This window comes from Phycodurus eques, chromosome 8, assembly GCF_024500275.1.
Source record: "Phycodurus eques isolate BA_2022a chromosome 8, UOR_Pequ_1.1, whole genome shotgun sequence".
In the NCBI taxonomy this organism is placed as follows: Eukaryota; Metazoa; Chordata; class Actinopteri; order Syngnathiformes; family Syngnathidae; genus Phycodurus; species Phycodurus eques.
In genome coordinates, this window is record NC_084532.1 from 12,312,072 (window position 1) to 12,331,129 (window position 19,058).

General features: G+C 41.9%; 2 protein-coding genes across 4 annotated transcripts in view; one reads left to right on the plus strand and one right to left on the minus strand.

The window, feature by feature from the left end:
• The window catches only part of lsg1 (large 60S subunit nuclear export GTPase 1), a 48,831-nt gene that overhangs the window by 20,815 nt on the left and 8,958 nt on the right, over window positions 1–19,058 (plus strand). Inside the window, exon 1 of one of the 3 annotated variants that reach the window (XM_061683559.1) lies at window positions 16,379–16,820. The exons of the other annotated variants lie outside the window; for them this stretch is intronic. Within the exon in view, the coding sequence (XP_061539543.1) occupies window positions 16,731–16,820 (90 nt within the window). The 5' untranslated portion in view covers window positions 16,379–16,730. Of the gene's footprint in view, window positions 1–16,378; window positions 16,821–19,058 lie in introns of those variants that run through there. 3 annotated transcript variants of the gene reach the window in all.
• Window positions 12,805–15,685, minus strand: fam43a (family with sequence similarity 43 member A). The gene is made up of 2 exons (XM_061683576.1): window positions 15,612–15,685; window positions 12,805–15,498 (listed from the first exon to the last, which is right to left on the minus strand). Exon 2 carries the CDS (start codon window positions 15,467–15,469, stop codon window positions 14,441–14,443), a length of 1,029 nt encoding a protein of 342 aa, XP_061539560.1. The 5' UTR covers window positions 15,470–15,498; window positions 15,612–15,685; the 3' UTR covers window positions 12,805–14,440.

The window sequence follows — 19,058 nt, forward strand, 5'->3', positions numbered from 1 at the left end:
TGTCAATTAATGCATGTTTTGTGGGAGGAAAACCGGAGTGCCCGGAGAAAACCCACACAGGCACGGGGAGAACATGCAAACTCCACACAGGCGGGGCCGGGGATTGAACCCCGGTCCTCAGAACTGTGAGCCAGACGCGCTAACCACCGTTCCACCTAGGTCTCTAATGTCACACAAAATATAATTGAAATATACTTACTGTAAATTCACAGGTTTAGTGATTTCTTCTGCTTTGTGTGTGTGTGTGTGTGTGTGTGTGTGTGAGTGTGATGCCAGCACAGAAGTGTACCAGTGACTGCAAAGAAGAAAAGTGTCATAATAATACTTATAGCGACATAGCAATTATCTGTGTAATTTAACCAAAATAATTAACTAAATATCAATACATCCATCCAATCTTTTATCTACCACTTATCTGGGCAAAATTCACAACAGGAGTTTGACCCATGAAAATTCCCAAGGACGTCTACTTCTATCTCTTTCTGTTACTCTTCCAGTCTCTCTATACATTGGTTGAAACCCACTGATGACAATGTGACACTCTAAGCTCACTGGCTGTTTCCCTGTGACAGGCGAGGTACTGATGATGTTAAGTGTCGTCTGATCTTGTGATGTTAAAATGTGAACAGCATGATGAAAAGGACTGTTTAAATACCAATTCCAATTGAACCAGGAACCAGGAAATGTATCAGTCCATACAAGGATCAAACACCAGTTTTGAATTTTCTCTTTCAGAGAGAACAAGTTGTGCAAACACTACTGAAACACTGAAAAGTTGGAAACGTTAAGAGAACGTCAAACGAAGTTCACCACTTCACTTGTAAAGGTTATAAAGTAGTGCATTGTAGGCTTGTGAAGAAATTTTCACTGGAAATCATATAGTGTATGTAGTATTTGAGCGAAGCCTCAGCATAGACATCTAACCCGCCCACTTTATCATAACTTGCTGCACTTGAAAGGTTGTATTGTTGTGTCATGCACAACCCACGAGTGCACCTGGGAGGTTATTAGAGTCACACACCTGCTCCAGGTATGAAAAGTTACCGAACCAGACAAGGTGATTAAAATATTTTAAATTAGTGGGTGCTCAGGGCTAATTATTCATGACATTCTGCTGGTTTGAACTTCTGGGTGCTTCGTTTTGTACTGTATATTGCTAGTGCACTTGATTTCGTGTCCGAGTGTGTATGTGTGTCTCCAGGTGGAGGAAAGAGGGGGCAGTCTGCAGCAGGAGCCCAGAGAATAAAATGAAGGAAACGGGAAGGAAATGACGAAGGCTTTTCTCTGAACCCACACAACTACCACTCTCCCTTTGTCATCCTGTATGGAAACTTAGACTCGCACAAACACACATGCGCATGCACAGCGTGTTGTTGTTGTGACTCGGATGAAAAGTTGGGTACACAGACATAACAGCATAGAGACAAAGAAAAGAAATAAGGCACTTGGTGCTCTACTAAGTGCCATTCTAGTTTGATATGATCAGTTAGGATTTTTTGACAAGTGCAGTCTAATGTTGCTCATTAAAAAGTAAATATATTTTAAATGGCTTACTTTTTATTTTTACGTGAGTGTATGTGTAGACACTTTTGTTTATACTTGAGTAAAATGTCAGTCATCAAATAATTATACTTTTAGTTGTCCACAATATTTTAGTACTTTTTCGTTATTTTTTCCTTAGGTACAGGCAGCAAATGAGGCTATTTTATCCACAGTGACAACAAATGGGGCTGTTGCAACGTTGACTCAAACAATCAGTACTACAGTACAATCAACCTGCATCAAATTATACAAAAGGTATTTCCCATTGTTTGCTTCAGCCCGCCTAGAGTTCAACGTTGGCTTGTCCTCCACAGGGGAATTTTTGGATATTTTTTTTTTTTTTTTTTTTCATTTTAATACGAAGTTGCTCTGAGGAAATTGTGATTCATTCGTAAGGAAGAGACACAAAAACAAGTATGGAATGTCAAAGGGAGGTCAAGGGCCACTACAAGAATGCCATTGGCATGTTTGTTATCGCATATTTGCTGCACACAAGCGGCCATTACTCGGAGCGGGGACGCATAAACACACTGTGGAGGCTCAGAAAGATTTGGATTGAGCGGATTCTTTTTGTTGTGTACAAAAAAATAATAATATTCACTTAAACAATCATGTCAGAAGAGATACCCTGCGATTGGGATTCTTCTTTTTTCAATAGGAAATAATGGCAATGTGCTGTAATTCCCAGGTCAATCGATTGCCATGATATAACTTTTACTAACTCTCCTTGTATCTTCAAGTAACATTTTTTGCATTCTTGATGTTCATGCATATAATTAATATTAATATATTGAAACAATTAACTAGGCTTTGTTCACATTTTTTTGGTTAGGACCCTTGAGATGAATCCCCTCATTTTTTAGGGGTTTCGCAAAAACAAAAAAATACAAAAAGTTACGTTAAATGTTATGGAAAACTGACGTTTTAAGTGAATGTATACAAATATTTCTGGAGTTTTTGCCTGCCTATCAAGTGTGACGTTGCTTTATTTGTGCTTGGCGATGTTTCCGCCACATATATTGATACATAATTTGCTTGGTAGCTTGGCAATGAAGTTCTGCCTCCACCAGTGAAAATATAATCAATGCTTCTACTCTTTATAGTGGGTTGTTTCACACTTTTTCTTGGAAGATTCAACATTTTGGCCTCAAAATAGCTTCACCCCTGGTCGTCATGGTAACAGGGAGTGGTGTGAGAAATGGCTCATTTGCATCTGACATTACCACCCCTCCCAAAACTGAAATGCATATTTTTCCTTTAAATCTGGACACATCATCTTACTGCTTTGAAGGTGAGTTGATTCTTCATCTTCATGTTTTTTTTTTTTTTTTTTTTTTTTTTTTTGTGTGTATTGGAACGAATGATGATGACTCAGTGATCATGCTACTTGACCAAGAGAAACACTGTAAGCTGTGTGTGTACACTCTCTTCAGGCTGACTCCCAGCTCCAATATCTTTAAACAAAAAAACTTAGTGTCATAAAGTTGGGGATGTGCCCTTTGTGATCAGGGGCAGAAGTGTAACTCATGGCCCCACATTGTACAAGTACAAGCTGGCTCACCACCAGGTGAGGGAGGCGGGCATGGCAACAGGCACGGTCGCTGAGCATTTCCTGGACGGTGTTCGGCTCCTGCTAGCCGATGACATGCTAATTCCATGGCGGGTGCAGCGTATTGCAGAGAGATTAGAGTTGGGCGGCACGATTGCTCCGTTGTCTCCTGGCGCCCGTAGTCTTCGTCTTAAGAGGCTTTCAGAGGCTTCACAGAGATGAGCGGCCATCTGGCTAAACCTTCTACAGCCAGTCAGACATCCTTTCAATGCAGATGATGTCAACTGGGAGTTTGAAAAGAAGCACGAAAGACATTTGGCCCAGGCTTTCGACTTTTGTGCTACCTCCTATTCTAATGAGCCAAAAGCAGCTGGTTGAAAATGTTCATAGCAGGTTCCCCAAAAATATTTGTTTAGCGATTTTGTTTTATTAGAAACAAATTACAAACCCCAATTACAATAAAGTTGAGACGTTGTGTAAACCATAAATGAAAACAGAATACAATGATTTGGAAATCCTGTTCAACATGTACAGGTACAGGTACAGGAGTTGAATATGCTATAAAGACTATTTAACTCTTCCAAGAATATTTAACGTTCAAACTGATCAAATTATTGGCTTTTTTGGTCGTTGTTTTTTTTGCAAATATTTGCTTATTTGAATTTGATGCCTGCAACACATTCCAAAAAAGCTAGGACAGGGACATGTTTACCACTGTATTACATCACCTTTCCTTTAATTAGTGTTTGGAAAATGAGTACACTAATTGTTGAAGCTTTGTAGGTGGAATCCTTTTCCATTCTTGCTTGATGTACAACTTCAGTTGCTCAACAGTCTAGGGCCTCCGTTGTCGCATTTCTATAATGCACCACAACTGGTGAGCGGTTGGGACTGCTGGCAGGCCAGTCCAGTACTCCCACTCTCACTATGAAGCTATGTTGGTTTAACATATGCAGAATGTGCCTTGGCATTGTCTTGCTAAAATAAGCATATAAGTAGGGACACCACTGAAAAAAGACAGCTTGGATGGCAGCATGTGTGGCTCCAAAACCTGTATGTACCTTTCAGCATTAATCATGCCTTCATTGAAGTGCAAGTTACTCACAGGTGGGCACTAAAGCAACCCCATACTATCACAGTTGCTGGCTTTTGAACTTTGGCCCAGAAGGCCACACCATGTCCATGATTTCCCAAAACAATATGAATGTGGACTTATTAGACCACAGCACACTTTTCCACTTTTCCTCAGTCCATCTCAGATGAGCTCGGGCCCAGAGAACCTGGCGGTGATTCTGGGTGTTGTTGATATACGGTTTTCGCTTTTCACGCTACGGTTTCACCTTGCATTTTTAGGTGTAGTGACGAACTTGGTTAACTAGCAATGGCTTTCTGAAGTGTTCCAAAGCCAACCTGGCAATATCCTTCACGCAATGATGCCGGTTTTTAATGCAATGCCACCTGAGGGATTGAAGGTCACGGGTATTCAATGTTAGTTTTGGGCCCTGCTCTAATGGGGATGTTCAAGCACAATCGTGTGTCAACACTATCTATGGACTTGTATTACCTGAGGCAACTTTCCATGCTCAAACTTTTGGTCTTGCTGCTTTATGATGGAGTAGCAACATCGGAAGGATCTCTGCAATCAAAAGACCTTTTATTGCATTCCCCCTTGCAGGCGGGACACATTTTTGGCACGGTCTGCTTCCAGCAAATATCTTTCTTTGCTCTCTTCATCTGAGTACACTGAACGTTCAGTCCTCTTGCGCTTGTGGTTTAGAGAAGGATGATGCTATCAAGACCCTCCAGCTCCTGATGTTACATAATTGCAAAACAACGAGCATGTGCTTTTCTCCCTGAGTGCACTGACAAGGTATTTTCCAAAAGTTTCAGGACTGGTGTCACAAAAGATAGATTTATTTGTTCAGTGTGCGAGAAGAGGCGAGAGTTGTGGCAGGACAACTCGCCTCCTCACAGTGCCCTGAGCATCGCCATCCTGGAGCAACTTCCTTGCATCCGGCCTCAATAAGTATGATTTTTTTCCCCCTCTTTTCCAAGCTCAAAGGGGTCATCAGAGCACCTTGTTTTGTAGACGTGCACAACATCAAGATGGCCGTGATGACGGCGCTGTGGTGGATCTCAGAAGAATCCTTCCAGGACTGCATCAAGGCATGGCACAGAAGGCTGGGAAAGTGCAGTAGACTCTAGTAGGATTATTTAGAAGAGGCAAACTTGTAGTTTGTAGTCTGGAGTTTGGGATCTTTTCTGACACACCTTGTAGAAATTAACTGGTCCTAATAGAAGAAGATTGTACAACTATTAATAAATTGACCCCAACTAAAAAAAAGACAAACTGAAATGTTCGCTATGTTATCCGACAAACTAGTGATTCAAATGCATTATGAAAAGAATAATCATCATCTTATAATCATTATAGTGGTCTCTCGTGCTGCCGCCTCTCCCTATTCCTTCACTGCAGTGTGATGCAACAAACAGAGTTCTCTGCCCCCAGTTGCCGATAAAAATGATAGGGACTTTCATCTGCAATTGCTTATTGGGCTTTGGCGCACAAGTAGCCATGACAAATAAAACACAGATTATTTCATTGATTTTCTATAGTGCTTGCCCTCATTACACTGAAGAAAAAAAAAACTCCTTCCAATTTACTTACTTCAAGCATACACATGAACTGAAAAAAGGTACCGGTACTTCACTTTCGGTTGGACTTGATTAAAATGTGTTTAACTAACATATTATTTGATTACTTTTGAGGAAAAGAGGGGGGAATATATCAGTTTAACCCATTTTTATCATGTGCAACTGAAGATGAAGTAGTTTTTTAAAATATATACAGTATAGTTTAGGGTCACGGATGAACTAGAGCCTATCCCAGCTGATTTGGGGCGAAAGGTGAGGTACATCCTGGACTGGTCACCAGCCAATCTCACACCACATAGAGACAAAAAACACACTTTCACACTTACTTTCACACCTTTGGACAATTTAGAGTCATCAATGAACCTAACATGCATGTTTTTCGAATGTGGGAGGAAGCCGGAATAACCAGAGAAAACTCAGGCAAGCACAGAGAGAACATGCAAACTGCACACGGTGTTGTTTGTGTGGTAAATGAACGAGAAAAATGTTGGACAATTTCTGTAAGGACTGCACTAAGTCGCCCTGGTTCTGAAACAAAACGTTAATCTGAATGCCTAATGAAATGCAGAATGGGCCAAATGCTGTGAATCAGATATCCACTCACAGAGACAGAGAGGGTGATCACCTCTCACAGCCACAGTGAGTCGATAACAGTCAGCCTGTATGGAGTGTCCCGGATAGCACCCATCCATCAGTGACAGCTTGTCTCTGGTGTACAGCTCAGTCAGCCCATGGAAACAAATCATAATTGATTACCTATGCCAATCTAATCACCGGCTCTGAATTCCAAGAGTGTGTCAGTAACTGTGTCAGCGAGCTCAGACAGAACATGTTTATTGATCAATAATCAAATGAAGTAGAACTTGCTGTGCACAAGACATTCGACAAAAAGTACAAAGTGCAGCATTCATGGGTGTGTTGAAATGACAATTATGTAACCATGCCAGCAAACACACTGTGGATGAGTAAAGTTTTATAACACTGTACACCTTGACACGTCTCTCAGCTAGAGCCGGGTACACACATCACGATTTTTAACATCTTAATCCAATTTTTTTAAATGTGAGCCCACACATCACAAGGAAAAATTGACAGGTGGGCAGACTGCATTCAAAATACATAGAAGAAGAAAGAGAAATTGTAAAAGTTTGGTTAACTCTTACTTTATCCAGTAATCACATTGCGGTTGCAACCTCTTCTCCTTGTTATTTTTACTGTGATGAATGACTTGTGAGGCAAGGTATACTATCGCTCAACATAACCAGTTGCTCCTCTTTTTCACATCGCTTCTCAATTGGCTATTGTTCATGGAGTCGGGAGATCGGCCGAAGTCGGTGTTGACCGCGCACATCAGGATTTACATTTGTAAATATTCATCAGGTTTAACATTTACGATTGTCGGCTGAAAACATTTTCAGAACTGATGAAGGGGGCAAAATCATTCTGAACACATCCCACACCACATAATTAAATTGTAGCTATAGGTCAGTGCTTCGGATAGTGTTTAGGCCAGCAGAGAAGGCTTATAAGGCCTTCAGTGCACACCGCTGCTTGTTGTTATTGCTCAACAGAAGCGCAAAGACTGTGACAGTGCGTCCTACAGGACGACACTGACAAGCCTCTCATTGGACATTGCATCTTTTTCCTGTCTGTATTTGAAACAGGAAAATTACACATGAGGATTTCAACATGACAAAAGTAGGCCAGTCTTGCTGGTTGCTAAGGTAGTGCACACACAGCCTACTTTCCCTCCTTGCTGTCATTACTGGAAAAACACAAGCTTAGAATGTACTGATGGGTATCTCATTAGACTCATGAAAGGATCACCCCAGTCTGCATTGCCCCCAGACAGCCAGTGTCCAAGAGGTCACCCAGTGATTTTTCTCTTCTCTGTGCAACGTTATTATTCCGTTTCCTCCCTGTGAGCGGAAAGACCAAAATAACCCTGCTGAAATATATGGATCTCCTGGGGCAAGGCTTTTGTGTTGCAGCAAGTGGAAAACAAGTGCACCACTCGCGGAATGGGACACTGTGAGATACAAAGTTTCACGGCCTCGTGGGGGTGAGTCTATGGACACAGACACCACTTATTTCACCAGGCACTCTGTAAGCCGAGCCAGTGATGAGTGTGACACGAAGCATTATGTCTCAAAGGTACCACGTTGTCTGAAACTCAGTGGTGAGGGAGTGCACTGAACTGATTTGATCTATAGCCACCTGAAAGTGTCTATACAGTATATGAAGGGCCACACTGACAACCAAGAAATAAAAATAATAAAGGAATAACATTATCGGATAACATTACCAAAGTTATAATATTTTAGAATAAAGTTGAACTTTTATGATAAAAATGTAATTTGTAAATTACCAGAAAAAGTCACTTGAGTATGATAATAAAGTCACAATTTTACATACAAATATATCATAAAATGCATATTAGTATAATAAAGTCAGCATAAATATAATAAAAAGTAGTACTTTTTAAATGTGAGTTATAGTTAATAGTAATGTATGCCAGCACATTTTTCGAGGTAAAAGTTGCAACATGAAAAAAATGCCTAAAGTTTACAAGAATAAATGTGCAAAATCACAATAAAGTCACATGTTCACAGCAATGATGTTCTAATATTACAGCAAGAAAAGTATCAATTTTATGAGACGAAAGTCTTAATACGATTAGAATAAAGTCACATTACAAAAACAAATTCAGAACTTTAGGAATATAAAGTACAAAGTAACATTAGTAAAAGAAAGGAGTAACTTTGAGGATTAAGGTTGAATACTGGACTGGTTAGCACATCTGTCTCACAGTCCTGAGGACAACGGCTTCATGCATATGTTGACGTTGACACTGGAACACATTTACAGTATGTTCCCAGGGTTGTGTGTCACAAGGTTTGTCTATCATGCACAGCGGTTAGCCCTATGCATGATATCTGTCCGCAAAGGCTGAATCAAGGCCACTGGACTATTTTTGTTTTTTTAATCCAAAAGGCTTCTTCAGTTATAACATTTTCGGTGTAAAGTCTCCCCATTTACTATTTGTATGCCTCGGTTGGTGTTGGACAGCAATAGGTTGTTGTTGTTGACCATACTCATCTGTCATTCCCACATCTTGTTGCAAAAACCTCATTAGGGCCACTCTTCCCATTGACTGAGATGACCTTTGGGGGGAGAGATGTCAGGACATTTTTATGATAGGTGATGTCTCAAGCCTCCTCCTCTGTCGAGAGATGATGTCCAGTTTGACATTGATGGCTTCTCTTACACCTCTTTCAAACTCGCAGTGTCTGTCCAGAATTTGGACATTGTTGTCCTCAAGACGTGTGAACTGTGGGAAACATGTGCATGAAATGAAATGAAATGAAATGATGGAATGTCTTCTACAAACAAGAACAGTCCAGTTGCCTTCAGTCAACCTTTGTGAATTACCATGAACTGGATGACTCTCTCTACACAGAGATATCCGTCTGTCTAACCCACCTGTCACCACACAATCAGAGCCTCTCAGACGTCAACTACTCATACAATATGAAGAGGAGAACAACACCGTGCGTTCTGGATATTGAAGTGAATGCTTGATTGGGAGAGGAAGTGGAAGCCCCTTTGCACCTGCACACGTTTCCCACAGTGAGTCAAGATTGAGGGCATTTTAGGACATTTGTATTGCGGGAAAAGTTTGTGGAAGGCGTCTTTTCTGTTCCAACATGATTGCACCCCGGTCCACAAAGCAAGATCCATAAAGGCATGTAGGAATGTGTTTGACCTCAACCCTATTAAACACCTTTGGGGTGAACCAGAACAGCGATTTCTACCATTGTGAATTCCTATGATGTGTAATGGCCAGGTGGTGTTGTTCATACGGTGTGGCATAGATCCGTGCCGTAAAGTTTTCCCAAGCTGATTTCAGCCAAAGCTCACATCCACTCATTGCTAAGGAACAGTATAATATACACAGTATAATGAGTGCATAGACAATCCCCGCTTTTTAAGGAATGTGAAAGAATCATTATTCGCTGCGGGTGTCACTTCTCAGGAATTCATTGAGCCTTATATTTAGTCTCCTTCAATGAGAACAGCACATTAAACATTCATTATAAATGACGCGCACACACGCACGCACTTAAACGCGCACACACACACAGCCATGTCTCGGAGGATGCCTGTCAGAGTGTAAACTAAGAAGAGTAGCTGTCTCCATAATGGATTTAATTGTGTCAATCTACCTGTATATGCGGAGGTAATTCCTCTTCTAACTTGTGACTCATTTAGATCACCTCCAGCAGGGGTGCCTTTAATTACGGTGTGTGCTTTAATCAGTCATCACAAATGGCAGCGTCAAGCTCAGCACCTGCCAGGAGTTCTTCTGAGCAGCCACGATGAAACGTCTAATTACTCTATGTTTTGTGGGGGCGTGTGAACTTATAACAAGGAGTCTCTGGCACTGTTCCTGCACATTTGTTTGACAGCTCTGACTCAGGCCCCTGCGACATCTCCAGTGTCATCAGAGCCAAGCACATTAATACTTCCTCATGAATTATAGATCGGCAGATTTTGTAGCAGGCCTTTAAATGTAATCAGGCTTTGGCTCGGATGATTGTCTCGCCCCTTTTTTCAACAAGGAAAATCAGTACTTTTAGTTCATTACTCCTGGCACTAACTGACGATTAGACGTCTACATACAGTATATTTTGTATTTATAAAATGTTTTTTTTTTTATTGAATTATTGAAATTAACTTTCCAAATGTAATTATCTATACGTAATGTATATGTAATGTGTATGTATTTATGTATATGTAATATATGTAAAATTACAATATATTGTAATTTCTTTAAATTGAAATATAACTTGTTTTTTTTTTTTTTTCAACTTTTTCCTAACAAAAGAAATATAAACAAAATGTATGCAGAGCTCTAAAATTAATTTAATGCTCGCATTGTAGACACTGGGACTAGGAAAAGTACTGATATTTAATGTATTTATGTTCAAGAAAGGTGGCACGGTAGCAGACTGGTTAGACCGTCTGCCTCACAGTCCTGAGGACCAGGGTTCAAATCCCGGCCCCGCCGGTGTGGAGTTTGCATGTTCTGCCCATGCCTGTGTGGGTTTTTTCCGGGCACTCCGGTTTCCTCCCACATCCCAAAAACATGCATGGTCGGTTCACTGAAGACTCTAAATTGCCCGTAGGTGTGAATGTGAGTGTGAATGGAATGGTTGTTTGTTGTATATGAGTCCTGTGAGTGGCTGGCGACCAGTCCAGGATGTACCTCGCCTCTCGCTCAAAGTCAGCTGGGATAGGCTCCAGCTCACCAGCTACACTTATGAGATACGCAGTATAGAAAATGAACGGATGTTTGGCTGGACAAAAGGACATATCACAACACTGGGGGTTTTAGATTAGGGGATGTCAATCATTGCCAACCTTAATCACAAAAGAGCCCTTTGAGGCTCTTTTGTGATTAAGGTCTATACAAAATAAACTTGACTTGACACTTTAATTCAGGATTCAGCCCACATCACAAATTTGTCATGTGTTTGTTCTTCAGGAACCAAACTGACTAAACACATCATTGACTGTAACCCGAAACCTCAACGGTACATCTAAATAAATGCTAAAAGACCACAGAAGAAGAAAAAACTGACCCAGCTTTTCAAAGGCTGCTTTAATTTTAATTCAATGTGGGCCAAAAATGTATAAAACCTAACACATGCCAGTGCTCCAAACTTGTATTTCTAAGTTGACGGGCCAGTGCTTTCACATGAGTCTTATTTTGGAGACCCGACTGAGAGCCATAACATTAAACCGAGCAACACTAGCCGATTCAGCCAGTGATTCATATTTGATTTGCACTGTCTCGTATGTGGAGCCTATTTCATGCTGCCATGCCAAGTAGTGGGTCGCGCAACACACCCAGGTGTTTGTTTAACAAGTAAACATCAATGGACTATCCTTATCAATAAGGTGGTGCATGCATTGCCACCTTTGGATGTATGAAAAGCACTCGTCATCGCAAACAACCGTCACATTATTGAATCGGCACACTGTGTGTATATGCCCTCAGTTCAGCAAAGCCTGGCCGACCGTGTGAAAACACCGCTGATTTTCACTGAGGTGCTACAGATGCTGCAGTGAGAATGTAGGTCAGGGAGAACTGCATTCATCTAGAAATGTACCAAGCTGTTGTTAATGTCAGGAGCAGCTGACAAGTGGCCTGTTTACGTTTTGCTGTGTTTGTGTGCATGAGGCCATGACGATGTTGCCCCATCTGCGCAGAAAAGAAATCAATCACTGTAAAACAATTGAAACAACAGATGATGATGTGTATGCTGATGCTGGAGCCTGAAACTGAGGCTTTTACATCCACTGCAGATGGACGAGGCCTTTATTTGAACGACAATGCTTGGAAGACAGGTGTATCTCAATAAATTGGAATATTGTGGAAAACTTGATTTATTTTATTTCAGCAGTTCAATTCAAAAAGTGAAACTTTACAGTACATATATCGCTGCATGATTTTATGATGATTATAGATTACAGCTAATGAAAAACCCAAATTCAAGAAAGGAGTCAGATTAGGAGGAACTAATAAAATGCATAGCTCCCTGGTCCATAAACGTTAACGCACATAATACTGTCACATCCATTATATTTGTCTTCTCTTCTCCCTTCTTACTCTCTTTTGGACACAAATCTGTCAAAGAAAAAGCAAAGCATACGCCCCGAATGAATCACTCTGATGCTCGCTGAAATGAGTCTGTGTGACGTCATCCATGACGGCGGTTCATTATTGCCTGAAGTGTTTAATAAAGTCAAAGAAAAAGCACAGCACACACCAAGAATGAATCACTTTGAGGTTATGCGAGGCAGCAGAGTTTGAATCCCTGAGTTTGTTTGTATACTAAGCCAGTAGCTGAAATGCTAAATTCCTTTTTTATGTCTTTGAATCTCTATCTAAATCCATCGCGAGCGTGTGTTTTGTTTTCAGCATTAGCCTTAGTGCGGCCAATGGGATTGTATCAACTGTCTTTGTAAGATAAAGGTCGCCCTATCAGCTTTATTTTCTCCCTCCTTGTGCATGTTTGTGCACCGCTTCATTGCTGCATGTCTGCACTGCGAGTAGTGCCACACGTATCAATACATCAATCGAGATGTGTGTTTTGGCCAAGCTGTTATATCACTGAGCCTAATGAGGGGCAACTGGGGCGCTGGCGTTTGTGCTGGCTCGCTAACTGTGAATGCGCAGGATATTTACTCATTTGCGAGTTGTGGACAAATTCCACTCGAGAGAGGTAATTCTAGCTTTTTTTGTGTGTGCAAAGCAAACAATGATGGCCATGTGACGCATAGGTTTGTGGAGATAACACAATAATATTAATAAAAAGTCCTAAAGTATCCTATTAACCCCAGTGCTTCTGTGGCCAAGTCGTTAAGAGCCATGTGATGTTCAAACTGTCTTGACATGCTCCGCGTATGCCCCGAGGCTGGTGACAATGAATGAGACCTCAGTGGTCGTACTAAATAACTTCTCAGCAGCCTCCTCCCATTGGGGACAACACATAAGAATTGATTGAGGAGTAATCAAATTGAATACATCTGAATAGATTGTCTTAATTCCATGACTCATATTGTTTCCATGCAGCTAACAGTTTAAATCTTAAGTGTCGTTACTGCCTAATGAAAAGCATGTGTCTCCAATCTACTTCATTTTTAAATTGTTTTGTTTTTGGAAAACAACTCAAAACTCACCCAAAGTGGAGATAGATGCTTTTCATTGGACACAAACATGATACGAGCAACAAAGAGCACATGTTCTCAGACAAAACTCATGAATTGACACGTTTGATAACTTTCTATTTCTTTTATTGATGAGGTTCACAGAACAAACCACATTTTTGTATTATTTAGAAAAATTACATATTTATACTTTAAAACATCTGACCTTACATCTTACACAAAATGTGTTTCTTCTTTTGCACAGCAAAAATATGACATTTATGTTTGAGACAACATAACAAAACAGACAATAAGCACATGGTAGTCAGTGTGATACTTGAGTAAAGTTCATGACAGTGCAAAATGAAAGAATAGGAGGGGTTGTAAATGTTTTGGTCCACTAAGGCATGGTCGGGGAACCGTAAAAAATATGACGCACTAATTATCATGTATTATGAGCATTTGTAGGTTAAATATTGTTGCAAGGCAGGTGGGAACAAATGCACTTGGCATGCCTTACATAGCCCATGGACCATAGGTTCCCCACCACTGAATAAAAGAACAAACTAAACGGAATATTTTTCGATCATAGTGGGCACATTTTCAGCATTTGTTATTTTCACCACTGGAAAAACAAGCCGTGAGGAAAATGCTCTAAAATAAAATAGACAGGAATTAGTCCTGCATGTGCTCCCTTTGGGGCACCAGGATTTGGCAGGTTAAAAGCAGGCATCTCAAAAAATTATCTTTTTTTTTTTTTTTTTTTTTTTTGCACGAACACACTTCTACAACATGATGTTATCCCCCAAACCATGTGGATGGTTTTTGTTGTTGTTGTTGTTTTTACCCCTCCTCACACTGTTGTAGACTTACAGAGGCACACATTTAAAGAAAGTCTTAATGCTGTCAACAGGTGGGTTGTGTCTTGGAGGAGACACGTTGGCTCAAGACACAACAATGGCTTTAGTGTCCTATTACTCACTGTACTTTTATGTGCTCGAAGCCGTTGGAGAGTGCGTGGAGCTCGTGGCTGCTCTCTATGGACGATTCGCTCCCCGTGCTCTCCCCCGATAGCAGTCTGGTGACTTGGAGGTCAGCTTTCAGCGTCTGCACGTCGTTGCCAATGCTCATCTCTCCCAAATCGTTAATAATCTGAGTGAGCTCCTGTTTGCCATTGGCCACGCATTCGTCCGTGTCCAGAATGTCGTCGCATTCAAAGTGCATGGCCCTCTCCTCCTCCTCCTCCCCGAGCAAATCCTCCGTGATGGAGCCCAGTTTCGGCGCGCTGCGGCTGCGCTCCACCGGCGGCTTGTAGTTGCACTGGCCGTTCAGCAGCTTTCTGAGGGGCGCCAGGGGGATGGTTTGCTCCCCGATAAGCTGCTGCTGCTGGTGACGGGTGTCGTCCCTCCGCTTCAGGCGCTTGAACTCCGCCAGAGCCGTGGCCGAGGTCTGGTAGAGCAGCAGCGCCATGGCTTTCGCCTTCTCCGGCTTGGAAACGAGCACGGCGTGGCAGCGCAGCATCACCGCCTTGTGCTTCATCTCGTGCCGGTAAATCCACGCGAACACCTTGGGCAGCCTCGGGTCCGCCACGCAGTAGGTTATGCGGTGCAGCAAGTACAAGTGTCCCGGTCTCCTCGTCTTGTCGTCCACGTGCACCATTCGGATGCCCTGTGAGCTGACGGTGAGCCGCATCTTGGTGCCGTTCTTGCCCAGGTCGCTCTTGCCCCAGATCTTGCTGACCGCTACGTCGGTGCAGCCGTCCCCCTTGGACTGGATGGTGGTGGCGTTGCCCAGGTAGAGCACCGTGTACGTGGGGTCGTCGCTGGTGATCTTGACCTTTTTCCGCTTGGACTTAAACATGTTGCCCACCCGGTTGAGCGCGCTCTCGGGGCAGGACTTGGCCAAGGAGGTGAGCGCCGAGTAGTTAAGACTCACCGCATAGCCCTTCGGTTTGGACTGCTTGTCTTCCTCGATCAGGTCGAACTTATTCTTCTTCCAGGGCAGCATTTTAGAGCCGTTCGCAGCGAGCACCTCGACTGAGAGAAAGGGAGAAATAAACTTTTTAAAGCACTTCCAAAGTCGAGTAAATGTCGAGTGCTTTTCTGATCCTACTCAAGTCATGTGTGAGCTACTCTACGAGACACCGTACTTCGTGTGTCCGTCCCCTAAAGTGCTCCATTGCGGCATGCTGTGCGTGAAGTTGACAACTGAGGACTCGTGAGGAGCCGACGAGAAGACTTGAGGCCAGCATACTGGCACGAACCATTTCGGGATTTTAGGGGGGACCGAACCAATGGAGAACGTTGACGTGTGAAACGCAAATCTCATAAAGGCAACAGGGTAATCCTCGTCGTATATTTATGTCGCCACCTTCCGGTTATTACGATAGCTGCATTTTCAAGTAATTCTTTAGATTTTTTTTAAATGAAATAAACAGTTAATCCTAATGGAATGAATTACACATAATATTAGACATGATCATTACCAGTTATGTATTACAGAAATTAACCATTTTACATAAAGTTTACAAAAACAAAACAAAAAAACATATCTACGAATGCCCTGGCCCCTCTGTCGCTTTTAAACCTTGAGCACAACTGTTTGCCCACCCCTGGTTATGTATTTTTCACCATTGATTAATATTTTTAAAATAGTTTATGTTGTAGTTGAGGCGAGAATCAGTCATGGGGGATAAGAAAAATGCTATAGTTTCCTTCAGGACTTCTTTGATAGCTGGACACACATTTGAGACGTTCTATAACTACGTAGCTTGACAAAATATACACTCTATTTCCTTTATGAAAAATTCAGCTTTAATTTACAAATAGTTCTTTTAATACTAAATCGTTTATGGGGGTTTTCGTTTTTTGTTTTTTAAAGCATATTACCGTCTTAAAGTCAGGGGGAACAATTATTGCGATCTCGTTTCCTTTCAGGACAGCTTTGATAGTTGGACACACATTAGAAACGTTCTATAACTGCATAACTCAGGTTGGCTGCAAAATAAATCATACACATCTGTTATTATGTAAGATATTTGGGGATTTATCGTAAATGGAAAAAAATATTCCTCGGAATATGGGATTATAACAAAATATCAAAATTGTAATTGCCGAACTAATTACCGAATTGTTGCATTGTTTTTTCCACTTCCGGTTCTTCCGACAACAAGCCAGTGCACATGTAAATCAGTACGCGGTGACTTCTCGCTTATTTACAGTCAGATAAAATTTATTTTAAGGGGTGAAGTGTCTCTGTAAACGGTGTTATGGGTAAGAAGAAGGCTGGAGGACTCGGCAGAGCTCTGATAAAGGAGAGACTTCAGACAAGCCGAGGCAACAAGAGGGGCGACTCATGGGTATGATTTACACATCCATCCATCAATTTTCTTTACCGCTAATCCCAGCTATCTTTGGGCGGGAGGCGGGCTACACCCTGAACCGGTCGCCATCCAATCGCATGGCACATAGAAACAAACAACCACTCACATTCAAACCTAAGGGCAATCTCGAGTCTTCAATCAACCTACCACGCATGTTTTTGGGATGTGGGAGGAAACCGGAGTGCCCTAAGAAAACCCACTCAGGCACGGGGAGAACATGCAAACTCTACACAGGCGGGGCCGGAATATGAACCCCAGTCCTGAGAACTGTGAGGCAGATGTGCTAACCAGTCGTCCACCGTGCCGCCACTTACACATACAGTCCCCTCTAAAAGTATTGGAACGGAAAGGTCAGTTCCTTTGTTTTTGTCGTATACTGAAGGTTTCGGATCAAAAGATGAATATGAAACAAAAGTTCAGAATTCCAGCTTTGTTTTCATGGTATTTACATCTAGATGTGTTAAACAACTCAGGATACAGCACCTTTGTTTGAACCCACCCACTTTTCAAGTGAGTAAAAGTATTGGAACATGTGACAGATGGGTTTTTCAAGTTGCTCAGGTGTTGCCTTTTAGATTGATTGCTTAAACATTAGACCGTGCTTGTTTTTGGCTTTGGGTTTCACCTGTGAAAATTGCAAACATGAAGACCAGAGGGCTGTCTATGGGAGAAAAGCAAACCATTTTGAAGCTGAGAGAAGAGGGAAAATCGATCAGAGCTATTGCACAAACATTGGGCATAGCCAATACAACAATTTGGAATGTCCTGAAAAAGAAAGAAGCTACTGGTGTACTGAGCAACAGACAGACACATTGTGAGAACTATGAAGAAACACAGTCAGTGACATCACTGCCAACCTCCACAGGGCAAAGGTGAAGGTATCACAATCAATTGTTCGGAGAAGTCTTCGAGAGAAGAAATATACAGGCCATTCCACAAGATGCAAACCACTCATCAGCAAAAAGAATTGGAACGGCAGATTGGATTTTGCGAAGAAGTACAGAGATGAGCCACAAATGTTTTATGGACTGATGAGACCAAGATTAACCTCTACCAAAGTGATGGAAAGGCCAAAGTATGGAGAAAGAAAGGATCTGCTTATGATCCAAAACACACAAGCTCATCTGTGAAGCATGGTGGAGGTTATGTCATGGCTTAGGCTTGCATGGCTGCTTCTGGAACGGGCTCACTCATCTTTTTTGATGATGTAACTCATGATGGAGCAGCAGAATGAATTTTGAAGTCTACAAAACAATTTTGTCTGGCAATTTACAGACAAATGCATCCAAACTAATCGGGACAACCGTCATCATGCAAGAAGACAATGACCCAAAACACACTGCCAACAGAACGAAGGACTTCATCAGGACGCAAAAGTGGAAGTTCTTAGACTGGCCAAGTCAATCACCGGACCTTAACTCAATAGAGCATGCATTTTACCTCCTGAAGAGGAGACTGAAGGGTGAAACTCCCAGAAACAAACAAGAATCAGAATCATCTTTATTTGCCAAGTATGTCCAAAAAACACACAAGGAATTTGTCTCCGGTAGTTGGAGCCGCTCTAGTACGACAACATAGTCAATTGACAGAGAACGCTTTTGAGACATAAAGACATTGACAAAAAACAGTCACTGAGCAATAAAGGGTTGCTAGTTATCTGGTAATGCCAGTACTTTTTTTTTTTTTTTTGGACAATTGTGCAAAAATAATGCAGAGTCCTCTAGCACTTAGAGCAGTTCGAAACACTAATATAGCAATAGTCCGGTCCAATGACCATTGTGCAAAGGGTGCTGAGACTTCAAGGAGTGTATGCAGTTTAAAGTGACAAGTAGTGCGATAATCTGGGACAATGCAAATAGTGCAGAGTGGCGAGACTACTACAGTGAGTGTACGAGTAGTTTATAATTGGCCCCACAGAAATGTGACAACAAACTCAAGACAAAAAATTGCCAGCATGTTTAATGGAATTGTAGGTTAGGTCTTTAAGAAGTTGATTGCAAGAGGAAAGAAGCTGTTGGAATGTCTGCTAGTTCTTGTTTGCATTGATCGGTAGCGCCTACCTGAGGGAAGGGGATGGAAGAGCTGGTGACCGGGATGTGGAGGGTCCGAGATGATTTTGCTCGCTCTTGTCTTAGTTCTGGCAGCGTGCAAGTCCTCAAGGGTGGGTTGGGGGGTACCGACAATCTTTACAGCAGTTTTGATTGTCCGTTGCAG

What these genes read in the sequence shown, in the direction of transcription:
- fam43a (XM_061683576.1), bottom strand. Translation starts at nt 15,469, where the DNA reads ATGCTGCCCTGGAAGAAGAATAAGTTCGACCTGATCGAGGAAGACAAG.